The sequence below is a fragment of the Pseudorasbora parva genome, chromosome 1 (genome assembly GCF_024679245.1).
Source record: "Pseudorasbora parva isolate DD20220531a chromosome 1, ASM2467924v1, whole genome shotgun sequence".
Lineage (NCBI taxonomy): Eukaryota > Metazoa > Chordata > Actinopteri > Cypriniformes > Gobionidae > Pseudorasbora > Pseudorasbora parva.
The window spans coordinates 52008788-52027566 of record NC_090172.1 but is presented as its reverse complement, the minus strand read 5'-3'; the positions used below and the strand labels follow the sequence as shown (position 1 = coordinate 52027566).

General features: G+C 37.2%; 1 protein-coding gene across 4 annotated transcripts in view; it reads right to left on the bottom strand.

The window, feature by feature from the left end:
* Window positions 1-18779, bottom strand: part of syt7b (synaptotagmin VIIb) — a 183464-nt gene that overhangs the window by 92228 nt on the left and 72457 nt on the right. For all 4 annotated transcript variants that reach the window (XR_010905261.1, XM_067445150.1, XM_067445149.1 and 1 more), the window contains exon 2: window positions 18084-18187. Coding sequence is in view for 3 of the 4 variants with exons in the window: in XM_067445150.1 (XP_067301251.1) it covers window positions 18084-18187 (104 nt within the window). In the remaining variant the exon portion in view is untranslated. The remainder of the gene's footprint in view (window positions 1-18083; window positions 18188-18779) is intronic.

Below are 18779 nucleotides of genomic sequence, written 5' to 3'. Positions count from 1 at the left end.
TTCACCAAAACTAATAGAGAGTCTCCACAACGGCATAAAGGCGATAGATTGAAGTGAAGTGCACAAGTGCCAGGAGAACTGATAACAGCAAAAGATTAACGCCAAAGAGCACTCAGTAAGTATGATTTAAAAAACAACAGCGATAGATCGCCTCTTATTTTACACAAACAAACAAATTGCTTATCAAATTGAGATGTTTCGTTCTATTAGATGTTTCAAAAAGCGGTGGGGACATGTCCCACCCACAAATTAGGCCTATGTATATGGGTAAAGTTGTTAAAAACAGATTTAAAGTCTCAAATACAAACAAGCTAAAGTGGCCAAAGAGTGTGTAAACACAAGGGTGGGAAATCAAAGGCCAATTAAAATGAACAAAAATGCCACTCAAATTCAAGATAAGAGGGCAAAAGCTGTACAATGCGTTTCCCCAAACACAAGAGTTTTTTTCCATTTATTTTTGCATTTGACAACACGGATACATTTAATAAGATAAATATAAAAATTGCCTGTACAAAGGTAAAACAAAAGTCCCCCCAGTAAATCAATTCCAGAAGAGAGCAAATATTGCCCTTGATAGAAAAGTTGACCTCTGACCCTGGTAAACACACATTCAGACAAAGATGCACATGCATACTTAACCCTGAAAAGTTTCATTTCAATGGACATTCAAGGCAAAGGACTACAATTTAGCTTGAGAAAACACTCATATGCACCAATAATACACCATATGCAAACATTTGTGCTATTGGCAGACAACTGAGACAACTCTACTGATCGATGCAAGCAATTACATAAAGGCTAATTACATCATTTCCTGTCTGTCAAAGATGCACTCCTCCCCACCATCTTTTGATTGGCCAATCCATCTCAAAGTGATTCTGCAGGTGGAGTATTCATTACAAAGTCCTCTGAAAGCCATCAGCCGCCAGCAGTTGTGTAAGAGATGATAAATGATCCGAACGGGAGGAAGAAAGAGCAGCATCTTGGCCCGGGCACAGCAATAGCCTGCCAGTTTCGAGCATTTAAATTACGGCGCCTGCCAACATGCAATCGCTCCTCTGCCATGATCTGTCTACCATAAGTAATGAATAGTAACAAAAGAAAGGAAGCGAACAAGTGTGTTCATACACAGGTACAAACATCTTGTGACTTGTGACACAAGCACACTCATTTACATCAGGAGATGCGAGTTGGAATTGGAAATTGTGCCACGCCCCACAGGATGTGGAATTACTGTAGGATTTGAATCTGAATGACAGGAACAGGAATTTAGTCAAAGAAATTCAGCAGCCGGTCACAGAAGAGAGGTTTTGCAACAAAACGAACAACTGCATCATTCATTTTGACTAATTATGCATATTTTTCCAGAGATGTAAAATAAGTTTTTCCTTAAACGTTAAATAAGTTGTTTGATTCTTTATTAAATATAATGCCATGTATAACTGTTATAAATAAGCACCTCGGAATTTTGTTAAAAGTGTTATGTTAGCACCACTGAGACTATTTATTTTTTTTATTAACATTTTAAATTGTTTTTTGTGTGTGTTTTTTAAAATATGCCTACATATTTTATTCTACATCCTTAAATTAAAATTATGCAAAACTATGTTACACATCCATGAAAGACGTATAACTCCACCAGTCTTGTAGCCTAGAAATCTAGACTAACCCTAGCGGCAGCAAATCTAGAGTGTCGTCTAGCAACTCTCAATACCCATCTGAGCTGTAAACGCCAAGCTCTTGACCGGCTAATCACATCGTGTATAGAGTAGGTGGGCGGGGCTTAACATAATGACGGCTGAGTTGCGCTTGCGTGCTTCTAGTCAACACAGAAGCTGGCGAACGGAGGTCTTTCGAATCAGCTTTGACCGAGACTCTGGAAGACTTGGAGTTAAGCTTTTCTCTGAGAAAGAACAGAACAAAAGAACGGCACTGATGTCATTCTTAAAAAGGGAAGATGTGTTCGGAGTTTTGTCGGCCGGATACAGCGAATGTTATCAACGAGCTCCGTTTCACCTTTTCAATTGTAGCGCTATCCTATCGCGTGCAGAGCGAGTTTGAAAGACAACCGTTTATCCCGCCCCTCGGATTGAGCCCTGTCTATGGTGAGTTTCCAGACCAAACATCTTGATGTGGGTCTGGCTTGTCAAGCTACCAGTCTTGCCTTTGAAATTTTGAAAAGTTAAAAGTTCATACAATATTGAAATAAATGTTTAGAGGTGTTATGTTAGCATCACTGAGACACTATTATATTTTAATCAAAACATTATATTACCATATTATATAGTTTATTCATTTTATCTCAGTTTTAGTTATTTTAGTACATCAAGTTTTAATAAACTACACTGTAAAAAAATGTTGATTTAACTTTAAAAAGTAAGTAACCTGGTTGCCTTAAAATTTTGAGTTTATTGAACTTAAAAATTTGAGTTGATACAATGAAGGTAATTAGTTTAATAAATAGAAAAAATATTGTTTCTGAACCACATACAATTTTTTGATAAATCATGAAAATAGCACAATTTGGCTGCGTCATCACAAATAAAACACACAATTACCCAATACACTTTTAATAATACAAAATATTGTAATAATATTTTAATAAAGGTTGTCGATTCTCAAAAAAAGTCATTAACTCAAATTTTTTATTTCAATGAACTCAAAATTAAGGCAAGCAGGTAACTTATTTTTTAAATAATAATTAATAATATTAATAATATTAATAAATTAATAAGAAATGTATTCAAAAAAATATAAAAATAAAATATGAACAAATATAGGCTAAAGACTATATTATAAATTAGAGCATGATCTTCCACATAATCCATACAATTTAAAACCTCATAAAATTATATATACATATACTGTATACAAATATATGGAATGCAAATGTTTCTTGACATACCCTATTTGGTGTGTGTGATAACATTTTTATGGTTAATTTACAGATAAAAATAAAAACTAGACTTACAGAAGTTTTCTGACCTTTTTGACATTATTTTTTTTATCTACATCCTTAAATTAAAATTATGCAAAAAAACAATGTTACACATCCACGAGAGAAGTATAACTCACCAGTCCTGCCTTTGTAAGACCTTTTAAAAAGTTAAAAGTTCATACAGTACCGGAAACTGATTTGTAGTTCAGCTAATGCAAGGTCAATTTACATAGAGAACATACAATTAAAATTAATGTAGAATAACTGGTCTCTTGCATATTACCCTGCACATTAACACCAGGTCAACTACACATCCAGCTACACTGTTTTAAAGATTTTAACAAAGATTGTGCTGAAAGACAGTGTAAAATGAATCAAAGCTGTACAGTTGAAGCTTGCTTGTTAGACTGAACAATATAACCCCAATGAGACCTTAAAACTACTTAAAGGAAAAAAGAAAGAAAAAGAAAAATCTTTGTTGAATAAATTAGGGTATATTATCATTTTTGAGACATTCTCAGGTTTATGTATTTTTTAGAACAACTTATCAGTAAATTATATTCTGTTTTGTCCATAAAAAAAACAGTAAGCACAAGCCGATGATAAGTCATATCCTCTCACGCAGACACATTTGGTTATGATTTGATCTCTGACAGGTATGCAGTCCGTGTGAGAAAGAAGTGAAGGGAAAGAAAAAGTGAAGGGAAACAGTAAAGGCAGAGTAAGAAGTAGGTTTTCAAACAGAATTTACAATCACAAAAGAAAGGCGAATAAGCAAGGAGAAACATGACATCATCAGTTAAGATGAGGCTGTAAGAGAAAGACAGAGGAGGGAAGAAGATTTTTCACAGATGGTCTCTTGGTGGTAGTCTCACAACAGATCCAGCTCAGTCCTCACATTGTCTGTCACATGTTAAGAGCACACAGAGCTTCTTAGCTGAAACTCTCATTCACCTTATCTGCATTTCCCTCCTTCATTGCACAATATAGTGCAGAAAAATAATTCCCCTCAGACATATCATAAAGAAAGTGTCTGTTAGACAAAAAAACATGGACATAAAACTGTTAACCTGTTGACGGACGGACGGACGGACGGATGGATGGATGGAAGGATGGATACAAAATGATGGATGGATGGATGGATGGATAGATACAAAATGATATAGATGGATGGATGGATGGATGGATGGATGGATGGATGGATGGATGGATGGATGGATGGATGGATGGATACAAAATGATATGGATGGATGGATGGATGGATGGATGGATGGATGGATGGATGGATGGATGGATGGATGGATGGATGGATGGATGGATGGATGGATGGATGAAAAATGATGGACGGATGGATGGAAGGAAGGATAGATACAAAATAATGGATGGATGGATGGATGGATGGAATGTTATATAGATGAATGGATGGATAGATAGATACAAAATGATGGATGATGGATGGATGGATACAAAATGATATAGATGGATGGATGGATAGTTAAAAATGATGGATGGATGGATGGATGGATGGATGGATGGATGGATGGATGGAAGGAAGGATAGATACAAAATGTTGGATGGATGGATGGATGGATGGATGGATGGATGGATGGATGGATGGATGGATGGATACAAAATGATATGGATGGATGGATGGATGGATGGATGGATGGATGGATGGATGGATGGATGGATGGATGGATGGATACAAAATGATGGATGAATGGATGGAAGGATAGATACAAAATTATGGACTGTAGATAGATAGATAGATAGATAGATAGATAGATAGATAGATAGATAGATAGATAGATAGATAGATAGATAGATAGATAGATAGATAGATAGATAGATAGATAGATAGATAGATAGATAGATAGATAGATGGATGGATGGATGGATGGATGGATGGATGGATGGATGATGAAAGGATGACTGTATGATTGTACAACATTTGATATGGAGTAAAATCATTTCAGCAGATATAAGAAATCATCTTCAGTGAGTTCTTCATTCTTATAAGACACGTACATTAAAACATACTGATCTCTCATCTCTCTCGACAGCTTTTTCAAGCAAAGCATCATCTTCTCCAGATTCCCTCTGTTCAGAACGTCAGAACTGGATCAGACAGGGAGAAACTCTAGTCTTGACCTGAAACCGCTCAGCACTGTCAAAACTATTTGGGAGGAGAAGGAGAAAGCACGCAGTCTGTCGGCGCAGAGCGGAGCGTGGGGTGTTGTGGGCAAAAAAACATATGAATCATTAGTGAACCCTGCGGCATGGCAGTATGAGGTATGAGAAATATAAAGGCCAGGGAGACTCTCGCTGAGCAGCCTTACATAACGGGTCCCTGCTTATTCACTCATTAAGGATCTGTTGTTCTTCTGCTATTGATCAAAAGACCGACCACAGCAGCTAATCCTTATTCTGTGCACTCTGGTCAAAGTCAGTTTGAAAAGGGCTTTGGATCATAAGAACTCATGAGTGATGTTAGAAAAGGTGAATCTCATAAAAAAAACTTATTGTAGAACAATTAAGTATTTGTTGCATTGTGTAATTTTTTTCACAATTAAGCACAATTAACTCCTAAATTCTCATTACTATCATGCTAGAAAGAAAAAGAAAAAAATACACATTGAAGATGTAGAATTTATGCCTACCGTAAAAATAATAATAACAAGATTAAAAAACATTAATACATGTAATCAAAAAACACATTAGACCACACATCTGAACACATTATAATAATGAGAGTTTGCGGTAAAAAAGTGCTTGTCATGAAAATATTGTCTCTATGGAGAAAAAAAGCAGCTTAATGGTCCAACTTCATTTTCTTTAAGCAGAATATAATTGGGTGTTTCAAAAGCTCCTCTCAATGCTGCGCTATGTGCTATGGGAAAACATCTTTGCTTTACCGGGTGTGAAGGAACTTGACCTTTGATAGCTAATAATGACGGCATTGGAATGCTCGTGAGAGGTTATAAATACAGGGTATCTGCAGGTTTCACCAAGCCAAATTTAAGACTTTTTAAGACCTTTTTAAGACCATTATGAATAAAATTGAAGACCTATATCGCGCAATAAAAAAAAAACATGCATAGGAAATGCAGAATCACTCAATTACTTAAACTTGTATTATTTAATTTATTTAAATTGAACAAAGTATTAGTAAACTTATTATTCATAGCTCAATCCCACAAGAATTAGCGCATATATATATATATATATATATATATATATATATATATATATATATATATATATATATATATATATATATATATATATATATATATATATATTTGTATATATTTTATATATATATTTGACCAAAATTAGTTTTTATTTTGTGGTGGTCACTTCTATAAATTTGCAAACATTTTTTTTTTTTTTTTATAATTAGGATGCAACATTAACCATATTATGTTAGATGCACAATAGTCACACATAGATTACTTGGGGTGGGAAATATGACCAACATCTTAAAAGTAAACCACAGCAATAATTGCTTAATATAAGTAAAAAAATTTCAAGTAATTACGTAATCGGTCAGTAATAAATATACTTATAAACAAATGACAATAGGACAAATAAATACAACATAAAGATGCATATCTACAAAGAGGAACACTCCACCGTTTTTAGAAATAGGGCTTATTCAACTTCTTTAGACATTTAGATATCTGGGCAAATGCATTTGTCTCAGTGCATGCATTGTTATATCCTGGCAGGGTTGCCGCTAGCTTAGCTTAAAATGCATTTCCCCACATATCTAAATGTAGCAAAGTAGAATAAGCCCTATTTCTAAAAAAGTTGGAGTGTACCTTTAAGTGTAAATTCTGTTTTCCCCATTTGTGCTGTTGTTAAGCTATATTAGTTTGCTTTCACTTTGAGAACTTACTAATGCGCAGATCCAGTACTTACTGACACGTCCCAAACTTTTAAACTCAAAGGATGTAGACATATGCATAATGTGTATATTTGATCAAGAGTAACGTTAGGCTAATGAGCCTAGAAATAACACATTCAACACACTCGCACGAGTGCTGACCGGCAGCAAACACACGCCATCGGAGTTTACATCACTGTTATTAACTATTTTAGCGCAATCGGGTATATTATACTTTTATTTGGTCATTAAGCAAGATGGTCAGAAAGATTCGCCTTCACGTTCACGATCGCGGAACTGCAAAGAACCGTCAGACTCAGCTGAAGAATAAAACCCGTTTTATGTGTCTGTGGAGTACGATTAGAAAGAGGCTTGTGCCAATAACACGAAAGCTGATTGGCTGCTCAAACGCTCAAAGTTAGAGGGTTTGTCTGGTGGCCAGAAGGAGGGGCTATAGGCATCAGTATCTGCCCTTCTTTGAAGACCTCCATGAAGAATTAAAGGTCCTGTCGCCATGTCGTCGAGACGCTGTTATTTTCATCCCGGAGTCAAAACACCTTTGTTTGGCCTTCACACGGACGCTGTACTTAGAGATCAATAGTTACAATTTATGTTTAACTCGGTTCCCAAAAATTATAATCAAAATTTAAAACTATGTGCAGCAAATTTAGCTGAGGACTGCTTCCTCAATCTTATTCAGTTTAATGCTGGATTCGCACAAAGATTATTCTTGAAAGATGACGCAGTTCCCTCTTTGTCTGGAGAAGGCGTTGTTTATGGACCACAACCGGTAAGTGTATTTTATTATTTAAGTTGGTGCGTTTAACAGTTTATGTAACTCATTACACAAAGGGCAATGCTGTTCAGCATTGTTAACTAACGTTAGATGGTAACTGAAACTAATCCGACAAACGTTTTAATTCAAAAACACCATTGTTAATTCGACATACGGACAAAACCATATACCACAAGCTTTTATAACAGTTTGTAACATTTAACATTGCAATTTGTAACAGCCAAACGTAAAAGTATGACAACTACTAAATAAACAGCTTTGTGAGACATCCTGCAAAGGTCTTTCCTAAACAGGTTGTAATCGATCCGGGTCCGGGTCTGATTCCGGCTCAAATTGATAAGGTAATATAGACATTTTTACAATAACATTTCCGGTACGTGCGCTAAGCTGCTGTCCAATCACAACACGGCAACCGCTGGCACAATCAGAAATCGTTATGTATTTCTAAAGGAGGGACTTCATAGAACAAGGAAATCATCAGGCCATTTTTAGGACAGAGAAAACCGCAATATATAGATAAGTACATTTTGTGAAAAATACTGTTTTTTTTTACACGCGAAACATGAACTCGTTATATTGCACACATTCAGAGCTTCAAAAACACATGAAAAACGGGACCTTCAACTCCTTCGTTGTGGAAACCATATAAATCACATGTCTTTATGCCTTCAACATCTACATATTCAGCTATTATAGGTGTGAAAGCATATGATATTGCACAAGATTAAAAACCCTTGCAGGCTATATGTCTCCTGGGAGCCTGGGAGTCTTTGAAAAAACGTATGCTCCCCATCAAGCTGAGGTAATCGCGACCACACTCGCGATACATTCATATGCCATACATTCACAACGCGTGTTCAGTCTGGCGCATTTTCAGTTCATGCCTTTAGAAGCTTAACTTTCATAGAAATTAATTTGAGAAGTTAAAACACTTACATTGCACAGCATAGCTCCGTTTAAATAAATGCCTGCAGCTGCTCGAGCTGAGCTGTGAGTGTGATCTCCATCCCCATGAATATACTCAGGCAATCATTTGAATGTACTCCAGGGTTTCAACTGATACAAAGCCGTATGCTAATCGTTGAAGTAACCCTTTAACTAACTGATGTCACATATGGACTGCATTTATATATAGCGCTTTTAACAGACCCTATGGCCATCTAAAAGCGCTTTACATTTTGCCACACATTCACCCATTCATACACCGACGGCGATGTCAGCCATGTAAGGCGCCATCCAGGTCGTCTGGAGCAGCTGGGGTTAGGTGTCTTATGGATTACTTTGATGATGTTTTTATTCCCTTTCTGGACATGAACAGTATAGTGTGCATACACTTGCAATACGCTGTCGGACCAAATATGAAATTTCTTAAACTGTGTTTCGAAGATGAACGGAGGTCTTATGGGTGTGGAATAGGGCTGGGATAAACTATTATTTTTTAAACGATTAATCTAGCTATAATTTTTTCGATGCATCGATTAATCTAGCGATTAATTTTTCCTGTCCGATTCGGTTACGATTCGATTCGATTCGATTATCGATTATCTCCCCATTAATTGCCTAATAGCAATTTAAACATGTTGATTTAATTATCTGAATGAAAAAAACTAATTCCTTAACATTGCAATATATGTTTATTTCTTTTAAAATTCCAAAGTAAAAGACTATACAAGAACAATGCATTCAATAAAATCATAAAGTGCACACACACACACACACACACACACACACACACACACACACACACACACACACACACATGCACAAATAAATAGCTAAGTATAAACCAACAACAAAGAAACACAATATACGATTTTTCTATGTATGCAACTCAGCCTACAGGCTATGCCCATCGATTAAATATCAACAAGTTGGTTAATCAAATCCAGGGACACACTGCAAGCGTGAGCGTCTCTTTGTTTCGGCTCCCACGTTGGAGTTTGCACACTGCCTGTGCCGTCAATATCATAGATATGGTCAATAGGCTACTGCCGACGTTGTCTTTGCTGTATCAGTAGGCTATTTATGTTAAACATTATGTATAGGGCTTCCCTCCGCATCAATAGCAGCAGCAGCGCCGCGTCAGACACGCTTCTAGTGTGCAGAGGCAGAGAAAACGCTACGCAGCCCCGTGGATGACACGTAACAGAAACGCCATGCGCATCCGCGGCATGACAGTGAAAACAAGCGTGCTGTGCGCTTGCTCCGTGCGTGCCGCACGCCAACCCGCAAGCTTTGCACTTCTGAAAGTCTGAGGAGCCACTCGTGTTGCTACTATAGATATACATAATAAATAATATACGTAATTACATAATATACTTTATTATGTATATCTATGGTTGCTACTACTCTCCGGCGCCACCATCTTTATTTTGAGTCTGACGAATCGACGCGCATATTTTGCGTCGACGTATTTTTTGCGTCGACGTCATCGATGACGTCGACACGTTGTCCCAGCCCTAGTGTGGAAACAACATTAGGGTGAGTCATTAATGACATAAATTTCATTTTTGGGTGAACTAACCCTTTAAAAACAATTTTGGATTTTCAGACTTTTTGCCAACCTGCTTAAACTTTGCCTCTAGACTGGTTCAAGCTATTTTGCATCCTCATCCTGACAATCTACCTAAAGTTCTATTCTTGACCATGTATTCATTCATCGAGAAGTCTTTTTACTATGCTGGAGGAACTTCACCAACTGTGCCCAATCTGTGCTCTTCAGACTTGCGTCCACAACAAGTAGCCACTGCCAAGCAAAAAATATCTCACTGGGTGAGGGATGCCATTGCCCTAGCCTATCACGTGCGGTCAAGCTTTGCCTCCAGGAGTTAGAGCTCATTCTTCCAGGGGAGTTGCTTCCCCCAAGGCTTTGGCAAGTGGCGTCCTCTTGCAACAAGTGTGTGATGCGGCAGGCTAGTCCAGGCTCACGTCCTTGAGATGACCTCCCAAGCTCATGACTGAGACCTTTCTTTTGCTTGTGAGCAGACACTACACACACCTTGAGGGGTCCAGACACTTCCAGTGCTGTGACGTTGGTAGCCTCGTTCCCAAAGCACAGCGCAGCATTGAGAAAATGAAAGGGAATGCCCCGGGTTAATTGACTGTAACCCTGTTCCCTGAAAAAAATTAAAATTAGATGTTGCGCTACATTGCCGCACTGGGGGCTTTCTCCCCTATTTCCTAGAGGTTGATTTTTTAATAACATTATTTTTTGTTATTGAAATGAAGCTGAAATAAAAATATATATATATATTTGATGAAACAAAGATGGTACTTAAAGGTGCACTATGTATTATTTTTGCAGTAAAATATCCAATATCACTAGGCCAGTGTTCAGTTGAGTACTTACAATATCCCAAACGTTTCCAACTATTTGCAAATTGTGAAAAAATTGCTATTTTAACCAAGGACCCGGGACGTGTCAGCATAGCGTCTGAGGAAGTCGCCTGTCAATCGCGTCATATCTGTGTTACCCTCGGTTTTATTGGGCAGAAGCGCTTTTCTCTTATGCTGCGTTCACACCGCACGCGAATGACGCGATTCGCGCGAGTGATTTACATGTTAAGTCAATGCAGAGACGCGAATAGGCATTCTGCGGCGCGATTCGCGCGAATGAGGCGGCGCGAATGGCGCGATTCGCGCGAATGAAGCGGCAATGATCACGCGAATTGAGCGTTTTGAACGCGTGATTCGCGCGAACCACGCGAATCGCTCAAGTTGAAAAATCTGAACTTTGGCGGATATTCGCGCCGTGTTAACCAATGAGGAGCCTGCTTACTGCTGTCACGTGGTGAAGTGACGGATGGGAAACCCATAGGGGAAACCCAGAGGCCAGAGTAATTTAAAAATACTACTCTATTGTGTCACAAAATGTACTTTTAATAGTTTTTCAGGCGAGAATGTAGTTGTTTAAAGCTCAAATATGTGATTTATTTATTAAGAGAGCTCCTATTTGAAAATTTGATCTGGTGTTTTCGGAGGTGTGAGACCCAGGCGATCACCGGAGCTCAGCGCTCATCAACCCCGGTGAGAGCAGCCTTAACTCGGATAGTCTTTCTGCCGACTGCCGCTGCCTGGCAGAACCCCCTCCCATGACGCGAATTCGCGTCTGTTGTGTAGTGAATGTCACACGCGAATGAGCACTTTTTGTATAAAAAAACACAGATTTGAGCATTAAACAACAATATTATCGCCTGAAAAAGTCTTCAAACTACGTTTTGTCACACATTAACAGTAGTATTTTTTACAGAAAAGAAGTCAAGTGACCCAGTCAAAATGACTAGCAGAAACCCCTCCCATGACGCGAATTCGCGTCTGTTGTGTAGTGAATGTCACACGCGAATGAAGCGAATTTGACGCGCGAATGAAGCGAATGGATTCAAAATGTTCACGCGTCCAACTTCGCGCGAATAGCGCGATTTATTCGCGTCATTCGCTTGCGGTGTGAACGCACCATTAGCAGTGTGAACATGTCACAGCAGCGCCGAGAGAACGCACAGAGTAACGTCATAACATCATTTTAAACACACTTAAATGTATCTAATATGATAAACAGAGCTGCTTTATCTTATACTCATGACCAGAAAAGCAGAAATAGTGCGGGCGCCCGACTCGCGAGCCGTGTGTTTGTGTAAAAATCGCTCCAGCGGCCTTGCTCAGCTCCACAACACTCGGTCCTGCTCTGTTTCATACTACAGTAACGTTAATAACCGCATCCATCAACTTGATTTCTGCCCGTGTCCTATTTTCCAGCGGCTGTGAGGTGATGACCACATGTCCCAAGATACTGCGCTCAAACTTGGCGTCATCAAACTACGCCTTTGTTTAGAATAGGCCACCTCAATGGACGGAAAGTTGCATAGTGCACCTTTAAACCAAAAAAATAAATGAATAGAAATGTTGCCTTTGCAACAAACTGAAATAAAACAAACTGCAGCTCTCAAGTAGTAAAATGACTAAAACGGAAACTGAATAAATTAAAGTCAAGTAGAAATATTCAAACATATACAAATGACAAAAACACAACAAAATGACAAAAACTAATCTAAAATTAAAATATAAAAATAAAAGCTAATTAAAATTATGAATAGCTCTACAAGAGTGTATAATAATAACTGATATATAAAAAACTGCATCCCATTTAGAAACAGATTTTTATTGTTTTTCAGCCTTAAAATATAAAAAACCATCATTAGTTTTGTGATGTTTAACTTGTTTACCAAAAAGACGATGAAATATTATAGCTGTAATTGCCAAATTATGCAAAGTGTGAAATCACACACACACACACACACACACACAAAATGACACAATTTTCCTGTGAGCTATGCATGTCCACTGTTGAACATTATTAATAAAGAAATTAAATACATTTAAAGCCCCCCTGTAGTCAATAATTGTATCCCTTATAACTCCTGAATATGCATATTAGTCCCCACCTCCACTAAATCACACCAGCTCAGACTACCTGATCCACTCAGTCAACTGTAGTTAACGCTACACAATGGCAAATTAAAATAATGGTTTAATTCAGCCATATAATGTATGTTTGAACCAGAAACTGATTCAGAAGAAGAAGAGGAAAAGCTTATTATACAGGGTCGTCTATAAGTTGGAGTATCAGAAAGGTAATGCTCTTGACAACGTCGGACACATAATGGTAATTGATATGATTATCCTTTGGCTTGACTACATTATCAAACAGCTAATATTGTGTTACTAATGTTACACAAACCATATTCCTGTTCGCCATCTCAGAGTCAGACTGCCTTCTCAAAATCAGTATCATAGAAAGTCAGTGGGAAAAAGCATATAGTTCATCATAACATTTTAATGTAGATCATATAGATAATTCACCTGCTATATTGCAACATGTAGGCCTACCTGATTTTTCCTGTCCTTTCTTAATTGCGTTCTTATGCTCAATGTGGAAAATCTGTTTGTGACGGTAGAAAACGGGAGACACATTTTTGACACTACAGTTTAAAAGAGAACATTTTCAGCAATGGTATCGGCAAATGAGTTTACACATGGTTTCTCTTAAAGTGTAATAAAAACACCACACAGACATGCAAACAACATTAAAAAGTTGATTTTCACCACAGGGCGTCTTTGAATTTATTCAGCTATGGGTCTTTTCTCACCCAATGTTTTAATGAGATTCAAACATCTGGAAGTAGATCACATACGAAGACTTCAGATGCTAAAGCCTCGGAGTTTGTCTGATGTGTTCCTTTAAAATTAGCATTTTTGTCAGGCTCCTTTGTACAGGTTTCTACCTAAGTACCGGTACATCTGAATGGCCTGAGCATGTGATTTAGTGGCTTGAAGTGAAAGTATTTGATGGACGTATACACTGTAAAAAAGAAAAGAAAAAAAAGGCAAATTTTGAACTTTTGCAGTACGATCAACGTGGATGTTTAAGTTATTTCCACTTAAATTATGTTAAACTGACTTGAAAATGAGTTACATCTTGTATAACTAATAAAAACAAGTTTAACATTTCTTAACTTATTTTGATGAGTTAAAACAATGTAAAAACATATATTGTCATAACTTATTGAACATATCATTTTTTACAGTGTACTATGTGCAGAGAGCATTCACTCAGTATTGTCATCTCATTTTTGACTCAGCTGGCTTTTAGAGTTTTTGCATTGGAAGTCTTCATATACACATTTTTCAATGATAAACAGTTTTTAGTGTCTGTTTTAACACTTGGTTTTGCAGAGCCACTGTCAGTTTCCAGGACAGCGTTCCTAGTTGTTCACCTCAGTGAAGCACTTGGTCCTCACCAAAAGCTCTAGTGTGCAAATTTGGCAAATCATGTTGCAGTCAGCCAACCGCAGTTAAGAACAGCTTAATACAGTATGAAAACAGAGGAGGGGGGGACAATACAAAGCTAGTTCAGATTGAAACATTAAGTACTAAGTATGAAAATGGCAAAAGAGGACGAAGCAAAAACTGCACAAGAAAATGTGACAAATAGAATGAGAAGTCGAGTTTGTAATCCCTCATTGTAATAACAGTAAAACGGTAGATGCCCGCAGGCCAGGCACGTGGTGAGGAAGCCATTACTGAGTGTAATTAAAGCTTGAAATCTCTTTTTAGCCACCCTGCAGTCTTTCCGTCTGCCTCTCACTCCTCCTCTCGTTTCCACCCTTTCACTTCCTCCGTCTGGCCTGTGCTGACCATCTCAAAACCGATCACTCCTCCTGGTCGATGAATGGAAAGCATGGATTCGTATTAGGAATGGTTGTGAGCCGATGCCTCCACGTGCAATAAAGCAAGTGACACATTAAATGTGTTAAAGGTAATTAATTTGGAATAATATGTGATCCGTTTATTTTAGGAAGAGGGTTATTCAATTAAACCGAGCACGGGAGATTAATTTGTACGTGGATTCTATTTATCAACTGGCTATTAATCAAAAAGTGGTCTGTAATCACATTTTCATGTTTATATATAAATCATTTAGCCTAATTATTTCTTTATTCTTAAATACATGTTCTTTCTTCCCTCACGATTCAGTCTCATTTGGCCGCCTTGCGCTGAACAGCTTTGCATGATTTGAATGGCAAATCTTGTTTTGCAGATGCTGAGGCTGAACGGAAAGCTACAGGCTCAACACCTAATTATCCAGACAGAAAATAAGATTTACAACTATTGAAAGGCAATCTGGATCTACACAAACGAGGGCATGTCATGGCCCTTCCTCCTTCTGCAATACTAACAGCACTCCATTTAAATCCTTCCATTAAGCTTTTAGTTTTTCATCTATTTATTTGTTTGCAGAACCAGTGGCGGCTCATCAGGGGAGGCAAGGGAGGCACAGCCTAACCAAAAAAAGGTGAAAAGGACCCAGCTATTGATTTCATTTCATGTCTCAGAATGTTTTTTACTTGTTTAGAATTTCACTTGTAACACCATAAAATATTACTGATGTCAGAACCACTGCTAAATGGAATAAAGCTGAACTGCACTTATGATTAAATTATTGTTGTGTGTAGAAAAAAATATACTTACACTTTCACACCTCCATATATATTTTTACAAAAAATGAATGGGAAATCAGGCATTCTTATATGATTTTTTTTTCTTGTTATATTGTTGTTTTTAATGAAATTAAAAACAATATTGAAATTAAAAACAATATTGAAAATTGTTGTTTAAAACCTTTTTAGTATTCCTCAATCAATTCATTAAAAACAACAATATAACAAGAAAAAAATCATATAAGAATGCCTGATTTCCCATTCATTTTTTGTAAAAATATATATGGAGGTGTGAAAGTGTAAGTATATTTTTTTCTACACACAACAATAATTGAATCTTTGATGACGGGATAAGTGCAGTTCAGCTTTATTCCATTTATTCCAAATATAAGCGTCACTGTCACTTGATGGTGGATCTGGTGAAGAAGCTGCAAGCGTTTGAAATATTGATTTTGAAAATGTTGAAAAACGATAAATTTGAAAATATGTGTTTGAGATGGCGAATATGAGCCAGATGCTGAATGTACTGGGAAATGAGCTCTGACGAGGACAGAAAAACATTCTTGTTATCAATTGAAAACTGGTGTTGGAGCTGTGCAGCTTAATGTTTTTCTGAAAACTTTTGAATAGAATAGAAATTTCAAAAGAACTTTCAAAAGATGAATAGAAATTTCAAAAGAACAGTATTTATTTTAAATAAAGCTCTTTTGTAACCAAATGTTTTAGTGTCACTTTCAATAATTTTATGTGTCCTTGCTGAACGGAAGTATTAAGCAGTAAAGACCTACTTTAGTGTAGCATAATACAGTATTGGATAAAATAGTTAATTTAATATTTAACCATTTGAGGTATGAATAGAATTTTTTATTGGGAGTGTCTATTCACACCAAGTGCAAACAGCGTGCCTTGTTGGCAAGTGCTATTCACAGCTATTCATTAGCTCAGCCTAACAATGCATGCAAAAACCACTAGGCCAGTGTTATATATTTTGTTCAGTTGAGTTCTTGCAATATCCCAAATGTTTCCAAATATTTGTAAATTGTGAGAAAATTGCTATTTTAACCAATGAACCGGGAAGTCTGATGGAGTCGCTTGTCATTTGCGTCATATCTGCGTTACTCTCGGTTTCCAGATTTATTTTGGCAGAAACGCTTTACTCTTAGCAGTGAGCAACAAGTGTCAAAGCAGCCGCTGAGCAAACGCACAGAGTATGTTCAAATAACATCACTTTAAACACACTTAAATGTATCTGATATGATAAATAGAGCTGTGTTACCTCATACTCATGACCTGAAAAGTGGAAAAGGCGCCGGCGACTGTGTCCTGTCAAAATAAAAGTCCCCGTGCTCACGAGGCATGTGTTGTGTAACAATCGCTCCAGTGGCCTTGCTCAGCTCCACAACACTCGTTCCTGCTCTGCTTCACACTACAGTAACGTTAATAACCGCATCCATCAACATGATTTCTGCCTGAGTCCTATCCTGATTCTTTTCCGCCAGCTGTGAGGGGAAGACCACGTCCCAAGATTCTGCACTCAAACCTGGCATCATCAAACTAAAATTTTGATGGAAAAGTTACAAATATTTTGGTTTTGACCCGATCGACCCGGGTTTGAATCCGCCTTTTGCAGAGCTTGCTCTTGTCCCTTTTCCCATCAAATATCACATCGGAAAAGCATTCAAATTCAAAACAAATTAAGAAACTGTTCTAAAAGTGGAAATAATGTGCCTACCAAGATGTTTAATAATAATAATAAAAGCAATTATTGGGTAGGGTTAGGGTAGGTGCAGGGAGGGATTGTAAAGAGCTTTGGGTGCCTTGAAAAGCGCTATATAAATGTAACAAATTATTATTATTATTGTCCCATTAAGGAGGCATCCAATAATTGTAATAAATATAATACCCTACACTATGTTTTTTATGCATGTTATTGTCCTTATTTTCACTTAGTTTGGTATTTCACTTAATAAATATAATCTACAGCGATTTGCACTTGTTGTAAATATCATCTATTGTTAAGAATATATGCTATTTTCACTACGGTGTACCGGTAAATAGCATCTATCGCTATTTGCACTTGATGTAAATAGCATCTATCACTGCTGCCTTTTTTTATATATTGAGCTCACTGCAATACATTCTGGGATTATCATAATTATACCACCTTTTTCTGTATCGGGATCATGCTTTATGCATTAAAAATGTTGCATACATGGTCTGCTTACTAGGTTTTTTGGAAAAGAATACATGTGTTTATGCATATATCTTTGAGATGTTCATTGATTGTAGTCAGAGTAATCGACAAACAACCATTAAACAGAAGACACTAAAAGAGCACTACAAAATCAAATTACCTTTAGCATAGCTGATTGTTCATGGAATCTACACCAACAGATGTCAATGTCTATATCAAATCTTTTTAGGACATTGTACATTTCTTATTGTGCAAGAAGTGAAATTACTTACCAGTTTGCGTTGGCACCATCCACAGACCCCGCATAGTGCCACCAGCCACACAACGCACACTGTCAATCCCACCGATACTAGGAACACACTCAGAGACAAAGAACCTGCGGAAAGACAATTCATTAAAATTAGAGCTGTCAAAGGTAATGAGTTAACACTACATGATCACTTAAGTTGCTGTTAACTTTTCATTAACACATTTATTCAATTTGAGTTGTGTCAATAGCTTGCCAATAAGTTAACATCAAACTCTATTGGAACAAATTGAGAGTCACGTCTCCAGTGCAGGACGCTATTTGTCCAAAGTTGCTGCCTATGTAGAGCACTCCAAATCAGTCAATAGTGAGGATCCATTTAGGTTAGAATGCTGTGTTACACAGCTAACTAGGAACAGAGTTTATAAGAGCAAGGAAAATATGTTCAGTTTTTAAAGAAATGTCACAAGTCTGTCGGTGCTTAAGGGGTCATTTAGCATTTCAAAGGGGGCACATATTTACAGTTTACGCACACATTTTCAACTAAATGTTACACTGTTGAAATGAGTGGTTGTGTCATATGAAGAACAATGTGACTTGAGGCATGCATATCCTACAAACCATGCCAAAAAAAAAAAACCAAAAAACATTTATACCCTTAAAGGGATAGTTCACCCAAAAATGAAAGTTCTGTCATTAATTACTCACCCTCATCTTGTGG